Source organism: Netta rufina (genome assembly GCF_964035555.1).
Source record: "Netta rufina genome assembly, chromosome: 5".
In the NCBI taxonomy this organism is placed as follows: Eukaryota; Metazoa; Chordata; class Aves; order Anseriformes; family Anatidae; genus Netta; species Netta rufina.
In genome coordinates this window covers 59,996,284-60,018,784 of record NC_140128.1, presented here as the reverse complement: position 1 = coordinate 60,018,784, position 22,501 = coordinate 59,996,284, and the positions used below count along the sequence as shown (strand labels likewise).

Below are 22,501 nucleotides of genomic sequence, written 5' to 3'. Positions count from 1 at the left end.
CGTGCTGCAGAGCTGAGCATGCTGGACATGGAGAAGATGCTGCTCAGTTGGCAGTGGGAATTGCTCCTCCGTGTTCTCTCCACAGCAAAACCACCCTTGCGGGAGGCACACCCCATGCAGCTGCTTGAAGCAGAGGCTTTGTTACCAGCTGGACAGTGACCATCTAGCTCTTGCACATTGTCCATTCACTCCGGGAGCTCGGCCTCTCCAAAAATCCTAATATATTGCTTGCTTAAACAAACGTTTTGTCCGTGAGTGTCTGTACCACACTTGTTCAGGAAAGGCAGGCTTGAGGTGCCACAGCATCGGGAAGCATTTTGCTGTGGAGCTGATTCCGTGGGCTCCAACTGCGCTCCTTCTGGAGCTAAAGCACTGCTGCCTGTCTTTGGTCCTCCAGCAGGGCAATGAGAATAGCTCAGGACCCTCCACAAAGCTGTCTGTTGCTGGTGTGCTGTGTGGAGTCTAAAGGGGGGACTTATGGGACCTGAGGGAAACCATGCCCTGGGAGTCCAATGGCATTGCCCAGGATGACCACAGGGATGCAGAGGTCACGCTCTTGTTATAAATGAAGATACAACTCAATCTGAATTTAGTAATATATATAAAAGGCAAGTAAACAGCGCTGGGTGTGCGGGGAGTCTACGCTCTACCAACATGCACACACTAACATCAAACTTTCTAAATATAGAGAACATTGTTTTTACATATTCATGAGAAACCCAAGTATGCCTATAGATATGTAGAACCAGAAAAGGTATCAATCGAAGCATAAACATATCTAAGTTTTCCGAATTCTGGCAAGTGTTTCACAAACAATCCTTTAAGTCTATTACTATTAATGTCTATGACTGGGGGAGCATAGTTCGAGTTGGTAATCCTGGCTGTGCTCCCATATCTTCCATATAACAGTCTCCATTTTCCATTCCTTTTCTTGATTACAAACACCGGAGAATTTCCATCCACCCTCCTCCCTCTTCCCCCCTCTTCCCCCCGAGCAGCGCAGGGGAACGGGAGACTGGGGGTTATGGTCGGTCTACAGCGCTTCTTCTCTGCCGCTCCTTCTCGGTCACTCCCGTCCCCTGTGCTGTGGGGTCCCTTCCACGGGATGCAGTCCTTGATGAACTGATCCGGCGTGGGCTTCCCACAGGCAGCAGCTCTTCCAGAGCTGCTCCAGATATGGGTCCGTACCACGGGGTCCATCCCTCAGGAGCAAACTCCTCCAACCTGGCTCCCCCACGGGCAGCAGCTCCTGCCAGGTCACCTGCTCCTGCGTGGGCTCCTCTCCATGGGCTAAAGGTCCGGCCCGGAATCTGCTCCAGCAGGGGTCTTCCACAGGCGGCAGCCTCCGTCGGTGCAGGGCCACCTGCTCCACCGTGGTCTCCTCCACAGGCTGCAGCGAGGAACCCTGCTCCACCGTGGTACTCCATGGGCTGCAGGGGGACAGCCTGCTTCACCATGGGCCTCACCACAGGCCGCAGGGGACTTCTGCTCCGGCACCTGGAGCACCTCTCCCCCTCCTTCTGCACTGACCTTGGCGCCTGCAAGGCTGTTCCTCACTCCTCTCACTCTCCCAGCTGCTGTGTAGCACAGCGTTTTTTTCCCTGTCTTAAATATGCTCTCACAGAGGCGCAAAGTAACACTGTTGTTGGCTCGGCTTATTGGCTCGGCTCAGGTCAGCAGTGGGGCCCTTACCAAACATGGGGCAGCTTCTAGATCCTTCTCCCAGAAGCCACCCCTAAGGCCCCCTGCTACTAAAACCTTGCCACGTAAACCCACTACACCAAGTCACAGCCCTCGTGGACACTGGCAAGAAATGGCCAGGTTGGCTGAAACCCCTTGGAGCGGAAGCCAACTGCTGTACTAAACGTGCTTTGATGCGGATTACTTGCAAAGTCTAAATTCATGGTGCTAATTGTTGGGGTGCAGAGGGCTGTGCAGACTGCATTATTGTCTTCATAGATCTGGCCAGTACCAGTTCTTGTCTCTCATCCAGACCTCCAGCTCTTTCTGTTGCTTGGTTAACACGGATTGATCCTGAAAAATCCCTGGCAAGAGCTGAGGCACTGCCGTCCAGGGCCAGGCAGTGACACTGGGGGATGCCAGTGCTGGAGAGGGGCTGGGGGAGCAGCCCTGATGGGGGGAGTAGTGGTCCCAACAGAGGGACAGGGGGGAGCAATGGCCCCAACAGTCCTGAGCGGTGCCGGAAAGTTCCTGACAGGTCCCAACGGCCCTAACGGGAGAGGGAACATTCCTGACAGGCCCCAACGGCGCTGAAGGGACGAGGAACGTTCCTGACAGGCCCCAGTGGCTCGAGGAGGACACTCACAGACAAAGTGTTTGTTCAAGCAAGACATTTATTGAAATCTTTGCAAAGGCCAAGCTCCCAGTGAAATGGACAGACCAAGAACCAAGCCCACTTGGTATGAGGAGTCTCTGCGTCAAGCGTCCATGAAGCAGCCTCTGGAGCTGCATGGGGTCCAGCTCCCCACAGGGTGCTAGCAGGTCATCATCTGCCATCAGCAGAGCGCTCTCGCTGTGCATGAAGGTCTGTGTCATGTCCGTAGATCAGCAGTCTTTTCAGCTGATCTCGCACCACCTCGAACTTCTGCAGTGCATCAGCTTTGGCATATGGGTCCCGCTTCAGATGCTGGAAGAGCTTGACCGGGCCAGACAACTGGAAGGCTGGTGGCAGGACAATCACATCGGGCACCATCTCGTTGCCAAAGAAGTGGTTGAGACATTTCTCTTCCACACAGCAGCGAAGGTGCCAACTGATATCATCCAGCCGAAGCAGAAAATCCGTCCCGTGCCACATTTCCAAGGGGATGGTGGCAGCAAGGGTCCCTGGCAGCAGGGACTGTGGGCAGTGCCAGCAGCGACAGCCGCAAGCCCTGCCCTGAGCGGCTGGGCCCTGGCTGCAGGCTTAGCAAGGCCTCGGGGGGCAGCTTTTGTGCCCCAGCCCTGTGCTGCCCAGCCTTCCCCCTGCTGCTGCACTCGCCTCACGGATGGCTCAGGCCAGACTGCAGCATGGCCCCGAGGGGAGCAGGGACATTCCTGACAGGCACCAAGGGCCCTGAGGTGGACAGGGATGTTCCTGACAGGCCCCAGCGGCCTTTGGGGGGGGGGCCGGGACATTCCTGACAGACCCCAGAGGCCGCAGCGTACTGTAATGCTGTCAAACTATATAGGGGCAGAACCCATCCGTATTTATGGGGTGACAGGGGGATCCCAGCAGTTAACTGTACTGGAGGATGAAGTGAGTCTAACTGGAAAAAAGTGGCAAAAGCAGCGTATTGTGACAGGCCCGGATGCTCCATGCATCCTTGGCGTAGACTATCTCAGGAGAGGATATTTCAAGGACCCAAAATGGTACCGGTGGGCTTTTGGCATAGCTGCCTTAGAGACAGAGGACGTTAAACAGTTGTCTACGTTGCCCAGTCTCTGGGAGGACCCTTCTGTTGGGTTGCTGAGCGTCAAAGAACAGCAGGTGCCAATTGCCACCACAGCTGTGCACCGGCAGCAATATGGCACCAACTGAGACCCCCCATTCTCATCCATAAGCTAATTCATCAACTGGAGAGCCACGGGATGATCAGCAAGATTCACTCACCCTTTCATAGTCCCATATGGCCAGTGCGAAAGTCTAATGGTGAGTGGACTATCGTGGCCTGAATAAAGTCATGCCACTGCTGAGTGCTGCAGTGCCAGACATGCTAGAACTCCAGGACGAACTGGAATCAAAGGCAGCCAAGTGGTACGCTGCACTTGATATAGCTAATTGATATAGCTAATTGATATAGCTAATTGATATAGCTAATGCATTTTTCTCCATCCCTTTGGCAGCAGAGTGCAGGCCACAGTTTGCTCTTACTTCGAGGGGTGTCTAATACACCGGGAATCGACTGCCGCAGGGGTGGAAAGAAAGCCCTACCATACCTAGACTACATGATGTGGACACCCTTTGATTTGCACACCATGGAAGAACTGCCTGTGTTCTGCAGTGTATGACTGCAAAGAGGAAGGACCCTGGGCTTTTAGAGCACTGGGACTTTTACAGCACTCTTGATATGATAGTTACAGAAGAACTTGCAAATGTTTGCCCATATAGTGCAGAGTGTGGAAAAAGCTCAGAACCAACAGAGAGAGGAAGACTGCCACAGACATAGCATGGGGGAGTTGAGAGAGAAGAAGCTTATTGGATCAGCTCCTCAGCAAAATGCTCCCCAATGCTGTGGCAGCCAAGCTGTCAGCATCTCATGCCTGCCTGTCCTGACCAAGAGTGATACAGACACTCACACACAAAGCAGTTGTTTAAGCAAGCAATATATTAGGGTTTTGGAGAGGCCGAGCTCCCGGAGTGAATGGACAATGTGCAAGAGCTAGATGGTCACTGTCCAGCTGGTAACAAAGCCTCTGCTTCAAGCAGCTGCATGGGGTGTGCCTCCCGCAAGGGTGGTTTTGCTGTGGAGAGAACATGGAGGAGCAATTCCCACTGCCAACTGAGCAGCATCTTCTCCGTGTCCAGCATGCTCAGCTCTGCAGCACGTGGCAAGCAGTTGTGGTTGTAGCCACTGTAGTCATCAGTGGTTACTACGCTTGGTAGATTGTCCATACGGGGATCTTGCCACACTTGGCAGTGGGTTGCTGCACGGAGTTTTCCCGTCTTTTTCTGTGTCCTGCGTTCTCCCCTCTTCTTTCTGTGGTGGGAGGTCATTGCCTGCTGTCAGCAGAGTGCCCTGGAGAGCTCTGCATGAAGGCCTCTCTCAATTCCCAAAGTTCAGCATTTTCATGAGCTGCTCTTGCAGCTCATGGAAATCAGTGTGCGCCTGGGTGTATTGATCCGGGTCCTTTGCTAAGTCCTGGAAGAGGTTGGGTGGTCTGGATGTTTGGAAATCCGGAGGCAAGATGAACTCCTCAGGCATTTGCTCGTTCCCTAAGAAGAAGTGGTCCAGGCGCTTCTTCCTCAGGCACGAGCGCAGGTACTCCCTGATGTCATCCATGCGCTGCAAAAACTCCCTCCTGTGCCATCTTTCCAGAGGGATGGTGTTCAGCAGGTGCATGACGACTGTCTTCATCATATAGCTGGTAAAATAACTGCCCAGCGCGATACGGGCACAGAGCTGCATGCATCCGAGGTGGAAACTGTCCTGCTGGGCATTCGCGGCTATGTTCCGGAAGAACTTCATCTCTGCCACTGCGCAGCTCTGTGGCCATACTGTGTCCGGGGTAACGGGAGCCTCAGAGTAATCGCTGCTCAGAAAAATGTCCGTATCACCTTGTCGTACCCCAAACATCATCTCAACGAACAGGGTTGATCCGGTGTCATCAATCAAACGAAGCATGCAAGAGCGTCTGGTTTTCAGTACTTTAACCAGCCATGAAGATGAATGAGGCACAGATTTCCAGGATAATTTCACCAGCTGCTGGAACCAGGAGGAGACTTTACGCACATCCAAGTAGGAGCGAGTGCACATAGTTCGTAGGAGGCTGGGTTCCTGATTTCTTCTCAGGTCCTCCACAGTGTTGTGGAGGAAGCACAGCATATTCCCAAACTCCTGCTCCCTCCAGCACGTGCACTCCAGCTTCACGCGAATACGAGACACCTTTGATGGCAGATTAAATTTGGTGTTCTGCTCCACGTGGAAGGAGTGCCCACGAGGAGCTGTCATGGGAATAAGGCAGCGGTAGACCGTATCACCCTCACGGGGACTCCAGCCTTCAAAAGCACTGCCCACTCCAATGGGTGTCTGCAGCACTGGAGAGAAAGTGTCCTTAAAGACCCAGTCACAGGCACGGCAAAAGCCGCGCACCATTTCCTCCACAAGCCGGCAGTAGTTGGTCAGGATTACCTGCTGCCCCTGGATGCGCTCTGCAATAACAGTGGCTGCATTCGGTTCATCATTGAGCGCTGGTTCTTCCAAGTCCTCGTCGCTTCTGTCATCAAACACCTCGAACTTTTTACGAAGCCAAAACAACAGCCAAATTAAGAGGAGAATAAAACCAAGACCAGCCCAGAACTGCTAAGATTGCATCGCAGATGAGAGGGGACAAATCCTGCCCTGCGAGGAGATTATCATTGCTGGGTTGAAGCCCAGCTGGGACCAACACAAACCCAGACACACGGGTGCTGTACCTAGCTGGCCCACGAGGCATTGCCGATGGAGGAGATGGCTGCAAGCACAGCAGGACACACTGCTCTCATTTGCCTGGGTGCTACTAGGAGTCCACCTCCTGCTTGGCAGAAACACACAGAGCTGACTGTGTAATATCGCCCAGCACTGTGTTCCCTCACGTTTGCAGAAGCAACTTGCAGCTGTAAGAAAAATGTTTTTTCTCTAATCTGTATTTACACAGAATAGAGATAAAGAAATTCCTCAACAATCACTTAATCTCTCTTTGGGCTGACACCACCATCTTTGCTCAGCCCAGCTCCAAAGCAGCAACACATGCAAACACAGCACGCTGCTCTGCAGCCCGGGGAAGGACTATCACGTGAAAAATGAGGGCTGTACCCAAGTCCTCTGCACTGCAAACATCCACTGACGCAGGCAGCGGGATGCTGAGAAGAAGGGCAGCCCCATCTTCTGGAAGCTGGCATGTGTTTGAAGCTCTTGTGTGTTTCTGGCATGTGATTTGAAGCAAGAAGCCTGCTCTCAGCTTGCAGACATGTCATCCCTGCCACAAGCCGCCCTGCTCGTGCAAGCAAGCTCTCAGCAAGCTCTGCATGAACTAACCGCCTGGCCCTTAAGGATTGGAAAAACAGGAAGCCCTTTCAAAGGTGTCTATGGATTTCATGTTGACGTTTGAATTTCCCTTTCATATCACTGTAACGTTTTTGCCCACATGCTGTATCCCTGCACTGCGAAGTTGTCGTTTATTTCTAGTCAGAGATTTTGTGCTTTTGAAAATAAAGCCAAAGAGAACAGAAATGTGAAATGTTCAAAAACACTTTAGTGCATTTGACAAGGATTTAGTATGAGAAGCTGAGCCTTTCCAGCCCTTAGGGGAAAACATATCTTGTATACAAATAACTTAGCAAAGACAAAGCTGTTCTGCATAGTGAGAATTTTGGTACTATATAGTTTGAGGACATAATAAAACGTACTCATCAGCAAAAAGAGTTATGACACCATGACATCTCCTTCTATGACAAAGTGACACGCTTGGTGGATGAGGGAAAGGCTGTGAATGTGGTCTACCTTGACTTCAGCAAGGCTTTTGACACCGTCTCCCACAGCATTCTCCTCAAGAAACTGGCTGCTCTTGGCTTGGACTGGCGCACGCTTCGCTGGGTTAGAAACTGGCTGGATAGCCGGGCCCAAAGAGTCGTGGTGAATGGAGCCAAGTCCAGTTGGAGGCCAGTCACTAGTGGCGTCCCCCAGGGCTCGGTGCTGGGGCCAGTCCTCTTTAATATCTTCATCGATGATCTGGACGAGAGCATCGAGTGCACCCTCAGTAAGTTTGCAGATGACACCAAGTTAGGTGCGTGTGTCGATCTGCTTGAGGGTAGGAAAGCTCTGCAGGAGGATCTGGATAGGCTGCACCGATGGGCTGAGGTCAACTGCATGAAGTTCAACAAGGCCAAGTGCCGGGTCCTACACCTGGGGCGCAATAACCCCAAGCAGAGCTACAGGCTGGGAGAGGAATGGTTGGAGAGCTGCCAGGCAGAGAAGGACCTGGGAGTGATGGTGGATAGTCGGCTGAATATGAGCCAGCAGTGTGCTCAGGTAGCCAAGAAGGCCAACGGCATCCTGGCTTGTATCAGGAACAGCGTGACCAGCAGGGCTAGGGAGGTGATCGTCCCCCTGTACTCAGCTCTAGTGAGGCCTCACCTCGAGTACTGTGTTCAGTTTTGGGCCCCTCGCTACAAGAAGGACATCGAGGTACTTGAGCGGGTGCAGAGAAGGGCGATGAAGCTGGTGAGGGGCCTGGAGAACAAGTCCTACGAGGAGCGGCTGAGGGAGCTGGGCTTGTTCAGCCTGGAGAAGAGGAGGCTCAGGGGCGACCTTATCGCTCTCTATGGGTACCTCAAGGGAGGCTGTAGCGAGGTGGGGGTTGGCCTGTTCTCCCACGTGCCTGGTGACAGGACGAGGGGGAATGGGCTTAAGTTGAGCCAGGGGAGTTTTAGGTTAGATGTTAGGAAGAACTTCTTCACTGAAAGGGTTGTGAGGCACTGGAACAGGCTGCCCAGGGAAGTGGTGGAGTCACCATCCCTGGAGGTCTTTAAAAGACGTTTAGATGTAGAGCTTAGGGATATGGTTTAGTGGGGACTGTTAGCGTTAGGTCAGAGGTTGGACTCGATGATCTTGAGGTCTCTTCCAACCTAGAAATTCTGTGACTCTGTGACGTGTCCTGTCATATCTGTAAGACTCATCTGTATGGCTGCAGTCAACTCACAGCTGCCAGCATCTGGGCTATATCCTGCCCCAAGTTCATTCTGCCAACAATTCGGAAGGCTGCGGTGGGGCGGCAGGGTGGAAATCAAAAGGGACTTCAGACATTCAAGTCCCCTTCGTACCAGGGTTGTCTCTGTCTTCCTCTGCTCCCATGGCCAGCTTGTTGAAGCCTCAACCTGCATAAACAATATTGAAATAATATTGTAGTAATTTCAATAATGCATATTAATATATAAAAATGCTATTGTAACGATGTTATTGCATAATAATATCTAAACAATGCAGAGTCATAACACTTGCACAGCAGCTTCCATTAATTATTACATGAAACACACATGATTCCAGGAAGCATGGTGTTTGGAAATAGCAAATTTTCCACCATTCCCTACCAGTGTTTTGTGTACATGTCGTTTTAATCTGCTTGGCAAACACAGGCTGTGATTGATGTGGCTAGGAGAGATCTATGTGACTTTATCCATTCAATCGCTCACCCTGTTTTTAGATCTGTGTTTTCGGTGATCTGCCTTGAGGTGGCCAAACACCTCTTGCAGCTTTTAACTCTTAACGTGGAGCAGGCGATGCGTGTGAATAGGTACTACAGGGATCACAGCATTTTCTGGAGAAAGGCCTAGCTGTGGCAAAAATAAACCCACTCACCATTCCCTAGCATGAGACTTTCCCACTATCTCTGACACCCACCAAAACCTATTCTCCCATCCAGAGAGCAAGGGTAGAAATCAAGATGAGGAGAGTGCATGGAAAAGGAGCTTCCTAAGTTCTAGCATCAGTGAAGTTCCTACTAAGGGCTTTACGAAATGACTCTGCAAAACCTGCTCCCTATCATGTGTCTAGCTCTCACCCAGAGTTTACCAAACTCACTGGGAAAGCTTCAGTGTCATCAGCCATTGGTTTCAATAGCATCCTGCAGAAATATGAGGACACATTCTCCTCTGGGGTGATGGTTTGGCCAGATCTTAATCCTGTGGGGATGGCTAGTGCCCACAGGCTGCAGATGCTGTGGACAGCTCAGTCTATCACAGTGAGGAGCATTTCCATATCCTGCTTTGCACAGAGAGAGCTTTGAGCCACAGTGGCTACACTCAGGACAGGATTCATCTCTGCCACTTAGCCAAATTTTGGAGGCATTGATCTGGTTCAGGCTTGTCCTCGGGACCTGCCATTCACGCCTCCAGGGGCACTGACTAAGGGATGACCCAAAGTCCCTGGTATTGCATGTGTATGCTCTACTCCTTCCCTGTGCTGGGACAGTCAGGTCTTTCTCGCCACAAGCGTGTTTCACTCTGCCGTGCCCTTTCCATGGATTAATGGATTAACCCCTAATCTTTGCAGTGACCCAACTTGTAGCCTGATTGATGGCTCTACTTGCTTTCTTGCATTTTGCATCAGCAACACAAGAGAAGCGATAACCACACAAAAGAAACAGCTGCTGGAGAGAAGGAAAGAAACTCAAGACAGTTGTTTATAGGCAATTAATGTCTTTTGTCCCACAGTAGGTGTGATTTAGGGTAGCACATATTCAAGCATTTGGAAATGGCTGTTTCTCCCTCCTCTCCACTATCAGTGGGCTCATGTTTTTTAACAAGGCCAGGGACCAAGAACAGGCCACGGAAGACTGATGCTTTGAGAGGGGCATGAGCATCTTTAGCCACTCACTTGTTAGACTGCTTCAGGACCACAGAGGAATACACAAATCTCTGGCTCCAGCTAGAGGCTAGTTCACTGCAAGGCTTCTAACCTGAAAGCAGCATATGGCACGGTATTGAAGTGCATGAAAACACATATAATGAAGAAAAAAGGAACGACAAGGGCAGAGACCACAGAGACTTTCACATGCTGTCTGTCCCAGACAGCAGGATTTTCCTCCTTGTCTATCAAGCAACGAGATGGGCTGCTGTTCCCTTCCCTCCATCAATGTTATCAAGTCAATGAACCTTGTAATGTATTAACCCTACTTGACATTGTGAAACAAGATGTGTGTTTGACCGAACTATTGTCCCGTCAGTTAAGTGCAAGTTCTGGCTGCTCAGTTAAAGGTAAAGCCCTACAAATGCAGGGCCAGTCTTCCCAGCTGGGCAGGAAAGGAATCAGGTGGGACGTGGTTCCTGGGCTACACTTCTGGTATTGCTCAGGCCTCTCTGCGTGGGGTGAGCTGGGTGCCCTAGCACAGACCAGCATCGTTAGGGCAGGGCTGATGGTCAGCCACTTCAGCCCTGTTTCTGCCCTCTGGTGGGCAAGAGAGCGTTACGAGACAAGGGAGATCCAGATGGCAGACCCAGAGGAAGAACAAGTTGTCCACGCCAACGCTGAGAGATGAGTCAGCTCCTTGAGTGCTATGAAAATTCTTTGAAATTTTTGGAGGGCTGGGATCTCGGGAGTGCACCTCGCCCCAGTCAGTGTGATGCAAGCACCCTGTCACAAGCACAGGTGGCTAAGGCCAGCAAAGTAGGAAAGACGTGAAAACGTCCCCTACCTACCAGGGGAAACTGTTGTTTTCCTTTATACCATCAACATTCGACTCCCAAAATACACAGATAAGTTTATACCAACTGTGAAAGCCAGCAGGAGCTGACTGGGATCGTCCCTCTTACAACTGGATCACAGGCAGGGTTTGCGGCAGAGTTTTTGGGATCTGACGCCATGTGGCTAGATTTCCTTGACACCCTCTGCGCGTTATGTCTGGCCTCTTGGCAGAAGAGTGGTCTCTTCCTTCCACACCTGAACCCACATGAAGTGTACCTGCAAAGCCCTTATGTTCAAACAAGATTTCTTAGCTGGAGGAGTTACCAGTGCAGTTCTCCTTTTCAGAGAGAGAAGGTAATTTCAGAGTTAAAGTAGAGGTGAATTCAGTGTGCCTTGGCATATGCTGTGGAGGGGAGGGATGTCCCGGGCTATGATGATTACGGGTTTCTGCCATAAAGAGAGGGGAAATGAAACACCACATAAATAGAATGCTTCTAAATATTGCCAAATTGGTTATGAGATAAATATCTGGACAGAGATAGGCAGACTGCCTCCATATGCTTGTTCTAGATAATCTAGGTGATACATCTCATTCTAAACACAACCCAAACAAAAGATACAGCTGAAAATCCTAAGAATTTTTGAAGGATGAATATGATATCATGAGATGACCAAATACTCCTTGAAAAGCACAGCCCTATCAGAGGGGAAAAAAAAAAAAAAAAAAAAAAAAAGTAAAAGCCAGTAAAGTCAGCCTTGACCTACCAAACGCACAGGAAGACATCTGAGTCACCTTGCTGCACCCAAACTTCTCCTCTGGCAAGTTCTCATTTCCTAAAAGGAAGTGGTTGAGGCATTTCTCCTCCATACAGCAGCACAGGTACTGCATGGTATCATCCAGTCTCCTGTACTAGCTAGGCCGTGGTAGGAGGTACATGACAGGAGTCTCGAAGGCATATGTAGAAATACCTGTGACCACCAGGATACGGGTGCAGAGTTGCAGACATCTGATGGAGAAGCTGTCATGTCAGGGATGCCTGACCACGTGCCCAAAGAACCTCATCTCTGCCACACTGCAGCTCTGTGGCCAGCTTGTGCTGGGGGTAAAGCTGGCCTCTGCCTTCTGGCTGCTGAGGAAGATGTTTGAGTCACCTTGCTGCAGCCCAAACCACCTGAATGAGGCTGGTTCTACTGAAGGCATCCATCAGCTGGAGCTCATCCTCAGAGTGGTGCGAGAAGCACAGCACCTCTCCCACAAGCTGCTCTGCAGTTCCACAAGAAGGTCCTTGTGGGCATCTTCCCTGCAGTGTCCAGGTCCAGGTGGAAGGAGTGGCCAGCAGGAGGCTTCAAGGACACAAGCAGGTGGTGAGCAGCATCATCCTCGCGGGGTCTCCAGCCTTGAAAACCACTGCCCACCCTGACAGCTGGATGCAGCAGCAGAAGGAAAGTAATCAAGAGCAATCAGAAGACACACAGGAGTTCTCCCACCAGGTCCTCCATGATGCATGTCCAAGTGTCCTGGTTCCGCTCGAGTGGGCAGGCGAGCTCCACCACAGCCGCTCTCTCACTCCCCCTCCTCAAAGAGCAACGGGGAGAAAATACGATGAAAAGGGCTCAAAGTTTGAGATAAGGACAAGCAGATCACGCAGTAATTATTGTAACGGGTAAAACAGACTCTGCATAGGGAGATAGTAAGATTTATTACTTATTACTAAGCTAGAGAAGTGAGAAACAAAGAAAAAAAAAAAAAAACAAAAGCACCTTCCCCCCACCCCATCCACCCTCTTCCCCCTCTTCCCCCCAAGCAGCGCAGGGCAATGGGGGAATGGGGGTTATGCTCACTCTACAGCGCTTCTTCTCTTCCGCTCCTTCTCGGTCACTCCCGTCCCCTGTGCTGTGGGGTCCCTCCCACGGGATGCAGTCCTTGATGAACTGATCCGGCGTGGGCTTCCCACAGGCAGCAGCTCTTCCAGAACTGCTCCAGATATGGGTCCGTACCACGGGGTCCATCCCTCAGGAGAAAACTGCTCCAACCTGGCTCCCCCACGGGCAGCAGCTCCTGCCAGGTAACCTGCTCCTGCGTGGGCTCCTCTCCACGGGCAACAGGTCTGGCCCGGAATCTGCTCCAGCAGGGGTCTTCCACAGCCTCCGTCGGTGCAGGGCCACCTGCTCCACCGTGGTCTCCTCCACGGGCTGCAGCGAGGAACCCTGCTCCACCGTGGCACTCCATGGGCTGCAGGGGGACAGCCTGCTTCACCATGGGCCTCACCACAGGCCGCAGGGGACTTCTGCTCCAGCGCCTGCAGCACCTCTCCCCCTCCTTCTTCACTGACCTTGGCGCCTGCAAGGCTGTTCCTCACTCCTCTCACTCTCCCAGCTGCTGTGTGGCGCTATGTTTTTTTCCCTGTCTTAAATATGCTCTCACAGAGGCGCAAAGTAACACTGTTGTTGGCTCGGCTTATTGGCTCGGCTCAGGTCAGCAGTGGGGCCCTTACCAAAAATGGGGCAGCTTCTAGATCCTTCTCCCAGAAGCCACCCCTAAGGCCCCCTGCTACTAAAACCTTGCCACGTAAACCCACTACACCAAGTCACAGCCCTCGTGGACACTGGCAAGAAATGGCCAGGTTGGCTGAAACCCCTTGGAGCGGAAGCCAACTGCTGTACTAAACGTGCTTTGATGCGGATTACTTGCAAAGTCTAAATTCATGGTGCTAATTGTTGGGGTGCAGAGGGCTGTGCAGACTGCATTATTGTCTTCATAGATCTGGCAACTGGAATCAAAGGCAGCCAAGTGGTACGCTGCAGCTGATAGACCTAATTGATATAGCTAATTGATATAGCTAATTGATATAGCTAATGCATTTTTCTCCATCCCTTTGGCAACAGAGTGCAGGCCACAGTTTGCTCTTACTTCGAGGGGTGTCTAATACACCGGGAATCGACTGCCCCAGGGGTGGAAAGAAAGCCCTACCATACCTAGACTACATGATGTGGACACCCTTTGATTTGCACACCATGGAAGAATTACCTGTGTTCTGCAGTGTATGACTGCAAAGAGGAAGGACCCTGGGCTTTTAGAGCACTGGGACATTTACAGCACTCTTGATATGATAGTTACAGAAGAACTTGCAAATGTTTGCCCATATAGTGCAGAGTGTGGAAAAAGCTCAGAACCAACAGAGAGAGGAAGATTGCCACAGCCATTGATTTGCGGAAATCAGACTCTATAACCTCGGAGTAGTTATAAAGCAGGTACGTTTATTTGGCATTGCGCACACACGCCAGGCACAAGGGGGATAACTCTACGTAGCTTGCGCACCAAGGGTTACTGGCAGTGTGCTTGTATTAGTGGGATAAATACATAGTCATTTCATTGCCCATGGTTCTCTTGCATATTTGTCAGGTCTCCGAAGAGTCATTAACGCAGGTTCCCGCCCCGATACGCATGCATACTGCAGTCCTTGGATGGTCGTCCGGCATACTCTGGTGGTCTCTTGATGAAGGCCAGAAGTCTTCCTCACTGCTAAACTCCTGACCTTTCCTGTCTTTAACAGACTTCAGCAGCCAAGCCAGTTTTTGCTGGTTCCATTATCTATGCATACAGTCTTTTATGCCCTTGTCTTTGGGTTGTTAATTGTGGTAGCTAAGACCTACAGAATCACCATTCTTTATCTTGTTCCCTGTCTCAAGTCCCCCCTTTTCTTTATCCTAAGGCAAATTCTTTTGCTTACAGCACTCACTGATTCAAAGTTTTCATTAAATTCTCACCACTTTCTACATGGTGCTTCATTCGGTTACACTTTCAGGTTTCATAATCATCTAGTCCTTTTATACAGCACCAAATGCACACTGTACTAATAATCAGGTTAAGAATACTAGTAAAAGTGAGATCAATATTCCTATAAACAATTGCTTAAGCCAAGAAAAGTTGGGTAACCAAGAGATCATTTTGTTTCATAGTTCTTGAAAACCCCATGAGGTGTCATTTTGAACTACCTTATATAAGATCTCTGTCTTTTCCAAACTTTTTTTTTAACCTTTTTTTTTTTTTTTTTTTTTGAGATCAGTCTCAATTTGTCCTGCCTCATTCACATACATACAGCAATACAGCAACTAATATTTCTTAAAGTGCATCCTCCCTCTTGGGAGACTAATAAAAGGTCTAGTAACAGGAATAATAATAAATTATTTGCTATTACACCCTGATAAGAGGGTGTAACAGCAAAGGCCTGCGATGGCAGTAGTGGTGGGGGAGCCGATGGTGTAGCAGAAGGATCTTGCCCTGGAGAGGGCAAGGTGTCTCCTGAATCACCCTTCTTTGTTCCCTCTAAACTCTTTACAGTCCTGATGGCCTCATCGTTAAGAGTCTGATGTAATCATCAACCACATGGCTTGCTGACCCCCATGGCCACACTCCCACATCTCCCCCTTCTTTATTAATATCAACCATCTTCTTGACACAAATTATTACTCCATATATCACATTGATTTGTTCTAGTTGCTTGCCCAAAACTATATGTTGTTGTTGTTGCAAATATTGGTTTCCTACTTGGGTTAGATCTTCTCCTTTGTATGGCATTTGGTAAGGACTGCCATAGAATATCTCTAAGGGTCTTAGTTTTACCAATACATATTGGTTTCTTGACAGATTTTAGCAATCTGTTGTTTTATCAAATGATTCATTTGCTTCCACTTGCCTGTGGCCCATACGGAGTGTGTTGTTGCCAGTCAATCCCCAGCACTTCGCTGACTTGTTGGGTCAGTTCTGAACTGAAGGGTGGTCCCCTGTCAGATGACATTACTGGGGGTACATGAAATCTCGGAATAATGTAATTCAACAATACTTTGGACACTTCTCTGGCTTTGTTAGTTCTACATTGGAATGCTCCTGGCCATCTGGAAAAGGTGTCTGTTAGCACCAATAGGCATCTAAACCCCCCTTTTCTTGGGAGTTCTAAGAAACCAATTTGCCACTCTTTCCCAGGAATATTTCCCTTCCCTATTGTTCCCGTTTGGGGGTTGATTCCTGTCTGTGGATTCTTTTTAAGACATATGACACCTTGTTTCGATACTTGTCTGACAAATGAGGTCCAATCCATTTTCTACTTAAAAACTGTTATAAGATTTCAGCTCCCCAGCATGCTTTACTATGTTCTGCAATAACCATCTAATACCATATGGTATCACAACTCTCCCATTATTTATTTGTGTTAAACCTGTAGGTAACATTTTCCATTTACATCTTCAATTAATTGCTTATAGTTCTTAGAGTATTCTACTTCATTTTCTAAGGCTTTTGTTAATGCCTCAGAAAAAGTGTTAGTTAATGCCTTTGATACCGGGAGAGAAGAAGCTTATTGGATCAGCTCCTCAGCTAAATGCTCCCTGATGCTGTGGCAGCCAAGCTGTCAGCATCTCGTGCCCACCTGTCCTGACCAAGAGTGACACAGACACTCACACACAAAGCACTGTTCAAATAAGCAATGTATTGGTATTTTTGCAGAGGTCAAAGCTTAGGTGGTGAATGGACGCTTCCCGAGAGGCTGGGTGGTCACTGTCCAGCTGGTAACAAAGCCTCTGCTTTCAGCCTCCCGCAAGGGTGGTTTTGCTGTGGAGAGAACACGGAGGAGCAATTCCCGCTGCCAACTGAGCAGCATCTTCTCCATGTCCAGCATGCTCAGCTCCGAGGCATGTGGCAAGCAGGATGTCCGTCAGGCATCTTCATAGCCGCCACGATCATTGCTGGCTTTGGGGCTGGGAATCCCTCCTGTGCATGCTTCCCAAGGGGATGGTGGTCAGGAGGTGCGTGACAGCTGTCTTCAAGGCATGGGTGGCAAAGTTGGCGCCTAAGAGGATACAGACACAGAGCTGCAGATGTCCGACGTGGAAGGCGTTGTGCCGAGCATGCCTACGTGTGTCCTGAAGAACTGCATGTCTGGCACAGCGCAGCTCTGTGGCCACCTCGTGCTGCTGCTAACAACGCGCTCTGCCTACTCGAAGCTCATGAAGGGGTCTGAGTTGTCTTGCTGTACCCCAAGCATCATCTCGATGGAGCGTGAGCTTGCAGAAGCGGGTAGAGGGCAGCACCGTTAGCTGGAGTTAGGATGACTGAGGCGCAGCCACCCAGGCTTCTGTCACCAGTTCCTGGAACCACTTTGCTGTCTTCAGTATGTTAAACAGACAAGGGGAAGCTTCCACTGTCCCAAAATAAGGAGGATCCAAGCCCAGTTGGTATCAGGAGTGGTTGGTGTCAAGCCTCTGGAGCTGCATGAGGTCCGTCTCTCCACAGCATGCTAGCAGTTCATCACTGGCGATCAGCACGGCGCCTTCGCCGTGCATGATGTTTTCTTTCATGTCCGTAGGTTATCAGTCTTCTGAGCCGATCTCGCACCACCTCGAACTTCTGCAGTGCATCAGCTCTGGCATATGGGTTCTGCTTCAGGTACTGGAAGAGGTTGATTGGCTCAGAATTTTGGAAGGATGGTGGCAGGACAATCACATCGGGCACCATCTCATTGCCAAAGAAGAAGTGGTCGAGGCGCTTCTCCATCACACAGCCACGCAGGCACCGCATTACATCATCCAGCCGACGCAGAAAATCTATCTTCTGCCACATTTCCATGGGGATGTTAGTCAGGTGGTGCATGACAATAGTCTTGATGACATAGGTGGGAAAGATTGTGCCCTCCACCAAATGGGCACAGACCTGCATGCACTTGAGGTGCATGCTGTTGAACGCGTCTTCTCTGGCCACGTGCTGGAAGAACTTCCTTTCTGCAACTGAACAGCTCTGTGGCCATGTTGTGCTGGGGATGGAGGTGTCCTTTCTCATCTGGCTGCTCAGGAAGATATCTGAATCCTCTTGCTGCACCCCAAATACTATTTCAATTGTGAGTCTTCTCCTGGCAGCACCTGTCAGCTGGAACTTGCACGTGCGGGTGGAAGGCAGCACTTCTACATTGTAAACCTGCGACTGAGGCATAAGCACCCAGGCTGTTTTCACAAAGTTCTGGAACCACCTTGCAGTCTTCTCCGCATCTAGGTAGGAGTCGGTGCAGAGGGTGCTTAGGAGGCTCGGCTCCTGCTTTTTCAGCTCCTCCTCAGAATGGTGGAGGAAGCACAGCATGTCCCCAAAGTCCTGCTCCCTCTCGCACGTGCACTCCAGCTCCACACGGATAGAGGACTTCCTCGCCAGCAGATCCTCTTCATTGCCCAGCTCCAGGTGGAAGGAGTGCCCACGGGGGGCCGTCATGGGCACAAGTAGGCGGTAGACAGGATCCTTCATATGGGGATTCCAACCTTCAAAGGAACCGCCCACTCCGATGGCTCGCTGCAGATTCGGGAAGAAACTACTTAGGACGACTGAGTCAAAGATATGCAGGAGGTCTCCCACAATCTCCTCCACCAGTGCGCATCTGACGGTCGGATCCGGGAATGGCAAGTAGACGCGCTCAGCTATAAATCTGGGCAGATCCCTTGCATCATTGGGGAGTGGTGGTACTCTCACTTCCTCCTCTTCACTGCTGGAGCTCTCGTCATCACTGTCATGTTTCCGGGTATTTTTAAATAGCAGGCACACTTTCCAAAAGAGCAGGAGAGCAACAACAACACCGGCCCAGAACTGCCAGTACTGTGTGGCAGATAAGAGCAGGGCTCCCATATGCATCGAGGTCTGCTGCTTCTCTATCTGCTCAATTTCCAACAGGAGCTGCGCCATGCGTTGTTGCATCTCCTCCGCATACTGCCGCATGCGCTCATTCGTAGCTTCATCCAATTCATCCCCGACTTCCTTTGGGCTCTCGACTAAGCCCAAGAACACCAGGAAATAGAAAGCTGCCGAAACCATGGTCTGAAAGAGAGAGAAGCACGTCAGCGGGGCTGGGTGGGAGCTGGATGGCGGCTGAGGGAGCTGCGGCAGGAGCCACAGGCCCCTGGGGTCAGGTGGGAGAGGGGGCGAGGGAGCTGGGAGGCAGCAGGGACTGTGGGCAGTGCCAGCGGGGACAGCCACGAGCCCTGCCCTGGCCCAGCCCAATCTTCCCCCTGCTGCTGCACTCACCGATGGCTCAGGCCAAAGTGAAGCAGCGCTGCCCGCGGCTGCCTTTAAAGCCTCCCCCCTATTGTGACACGTCCTCTGTGATGTCACCTGCGCCCACACCGCATCACAGGACCCCCGCCCCGCCCTCGGTGCCCACCGCACGTCCCACATGCTATAATACTCAATTTGGAAACCAGGCACAGCAGAGTTGAGATTAAAGCAATCAGCATTATGACAAGTGAGTATTAAGCTGGTCTAGTACTTATACCAATTTTAGTTTAACACACTCTGGTCAGATCTGCCATTATCTCAACCTTTCGGGCCCCACGTTGAGCACCAAAAAGACTGTCGTGGTTTAACCCGGCCGGCAGCTAAACACCACGCAGCCGTTCGCTCACCCTCCCCCTCCCTCTCTGGGACGGGGGAGAGAAATGGAAAGTGAAGCCCGTGAGTTGAGATAAAGACAGTTTAATAAGACAGGAAAATAATAACAACAACAACAATAATAATAATAATAATAATACAATGATAACAATAGTACTAACACTAATAATATGTACAAACAAGTGATGCACAATGCAATTGCTCACCACCTGCTGACCGATGCTCAGCCTAACCCCAAGCAGTCCGGCCCCCTCCCCCGGCTAGCCACCCTTGGTGACCTCTTGGGTCACCTGTCCTGGGTCTGTCCCCTCCCAGCTCTTACTGCACCCCCAGCCTGCCCGTTGGCAGGACAGAGGAAGAAGCTGAGATGTCCTTGGCTTAGTATAAGCACTGCTCTGCAACAATTAAAACATCGGGGTGTTATCAGCACTCTTCTCATCCTAAGCCAAAACACAGCATTCCACCAGCTACCAGGAAGAAAATTAATTCTGTTCTAACTGAAACCAGGACATGGGGCCACAGTCAGAAACGTGTGGTTTGCCAGACAGCGAGGGAGCTGCGGGCTCGTCCACAGATCCTTCTGCTACACCATCGGCTCCCCCACCGCTACTGCCATTACTTTGCTGTTACACCCTCTGGTGACCTGACGTGCCTTTTGATCCAGGCCCTATTGGCCTTGAAAGGGAGCTGGAATTGTTTCCCTTCAATCCGGGAAGACTGGGATGCATGAGACATGAAGGCCGAGTTGCTTAACAACTTAAAGCACAACATATTGTTCCCACAACTAGCCCTGGAATTCTCTGGTGTTTGTAATCAAGAAAAGCAATAGAAAATAGAGACTGTTGTAAGTCATGGAAGATATGGGAGCACTTCAACCAGACCAACTGTGCTCCCCCAGCCATGGACATCGATAGTAATAGACTTAAAGGATTGTTTGTTGCCTTTTCTGATTGTACATATGTATGGGTGTACTCGGGTTTAGTATGTAAAAGCAATGTTCTGTATATTTAGAATGTTCGATGTTCATGTGTGCGTGTTGGTAGTGCACAGACTCCCCGTACACCCAGTGCCGTTTACTTGTCTTTTATAAATATTACTAAATTCAGATTGAGTTGAGACTTCATTTATAACACCAATAAGAACGTTTTAGGCACTAGACCTTTTATTAGTCTCCCAAGAGGGAGGATGCACTTTAAGAAATATTAGTTGCTGTATTGCTGTATGTATGTGAATGAGGCAGGACAAATTGAGACTGATCTCAAAAAAAAAAAAAAAAAAAAGTTAAAAAAAAAGTTTGGAAAAGACAGAGATCTTATATAAGGTAGTTCAAAATGACACCTCATGGGGTTTTCAAGAACTATGAAACAAAATGATCTCTTGGTTACCCAACTTTTCTTGGCTTAAGCAATTGTTTATAGGAATATTGATCTCACTTTTACTAGTATTCTTAACCTGATTATTAGTACAGTGTGCATTTGGTGCTGTATAAAAGGACTAGATGATTATGAAACCTGAAAGTGTAACTGAATCAAGCACCATGTAGAAAGTGGTGAGAATTTAATGAAAACTTTGAATCAGTGAGTGCTGTAAGCAAAAGAATTTGCCTTAGGATAAAGAAAAGGGGGGACTTGAGACAGGGAACAAGATAAAGAATGGTGATTCTGTAGGTCTTAGCTACCACAATTAACAACCCAAAGACAAGGGCATAAAAGACTGTATGCATAGATAATGGAACCAGCAAAAACTGGCTTGGCTGCTGAAGTCTGTTAAAGACAGGAAAGGTCAGGAGTTTAGCAGTGAGGAAGACTTCTGGCCTTCATCAAGAGACCACCAGAGTATGCCGGACGACCATCCAAGGACTCCAGTATGCATGCGTATCGGGGCGGGAACCTGCGTTAATGACTCTTCGGAGACCTGACAAATATGCAAGAGAACCATGGGCAATGAAATGACTATGTATTTATCCCACTAATACAAGCACACTGCCAGTAACCCTTGGTGCGCAAGCTAGGTGGAGTTATCCCCCTTGTGCCTGGCGTGTGTGCGCAATGCCAAATAAACGTACCTGCTTTATAACTACTCCGAGGTTATAGAGTCTGATTTCCGCAAATCAATGGCTGTGGCAATCTTCCTCTCTCTGCTGGTTCTGAGCCTTTTCCACACCCTACACAATATGGGCAAACACTTGAGAGGTCTTCTGTAACTGTCATACCAAGAGAGCTGTAAATGTCCCAGTGCTCTAAAAGCCCAGGGTCCTTCCTCTTTGCAGTCATACACTGCAGAACACAGGTAATTCTTCCATGGTGTGCAAATCAAAGGGTGTCCACATCATGTAGTCTAGGTATGGTAGGGCTTTCTTTCCACCCCTGGGGCAGTCGATTCCCGGTGTATTAGACACCCCTCAAAGTAAGAGCAAACTGTGGCCTGCACTCTGCTGCCAAAGGGATGGAGAAAAATGCATTAGCTATATCAATTAGCTATATCAATTAGGTCTATCAACTGCAGCGTACCACTTGGCTGCCTTTGATTCCAGTTTGTCCTGGAGTTCTAGCATGTCTGGCACTGCAGCACTCAGCAGTGGCATGACTTTATTCAGGCCACGATAGTCCACTCACCATTAGACTTTCGCACTGGCCATATGGGACTATGAAAGGGTGAGTGAATCTTGCTGATCATCCCGTGGCTCTCCAGTTGATGAATTAGCTTATGGATGAGAATGGGGGGTCTCGGTTGGTGCCATATTGCTGCCGGTGCACAGCTGTGGTGGCAATTGGCACCTGCTGTTCTTTGACGCTCAGCAACCCAACAGAAGGGTCCTCCCAAAGACTGGGCAACGTAGACAACTGTTTAATGTCCTGTGTCTCTAAGGCAGCTATGCCAAAAGCCCACCGGTACCATTTTGGGTCCTTGAAATATCCTCTCCTGAGATAGTCTACGCCAAGGATGCATGGAGCATCCGGGCCTGTCACAATACGCTGCTTTTGCCACTTTTTTCCAGTTAGACTCACTTCATCCTCCAGTACAGTTAACTGCTGGGATCCCCCTGTCACCCTATAAATACGGAAGGGTTCTGCCCCTATATAGTTTGACAGCATTACAGTACGCTGCGGCCTCTGGGGTCTGTCAGGAATGTCCCGGCCCCCCCCCCAAAGGCCGCTGGGGCCTGTCAGGAACATCCCTGTCCACCTCAGGGCCCTTGGTGCCT

The 22,501-nt window shown here is 50.0% G+C and overlaps 1 protein-coding gene across 1 annotated transcript; it reads right to left on the bottom strand.

Annotated features, from left to right (window-relative positions):
- Positions 1-17,181: 17,181 nt before the first annotated feature.
- On the bottom strand, positions 17,182-18,723 carry LOC311210225 (inositol 1,4,5-trisphosphate receptor-interacting protein-like 1; the record flags this gene model as incomplete). Its single annotated transcript, XM_084288014.1, has 1 exon — positions 17,182-18,723. One exon carries the CDS (start codon positions 18,721-18,723, stop codon positions 17,182-17,184), a length of 1,542 nt encoding a protein of 513 aa, XP_084144140.1.
- Between the last annotated feature and the right edge of the window lie 3,778 nt (positions 18,724-22,501).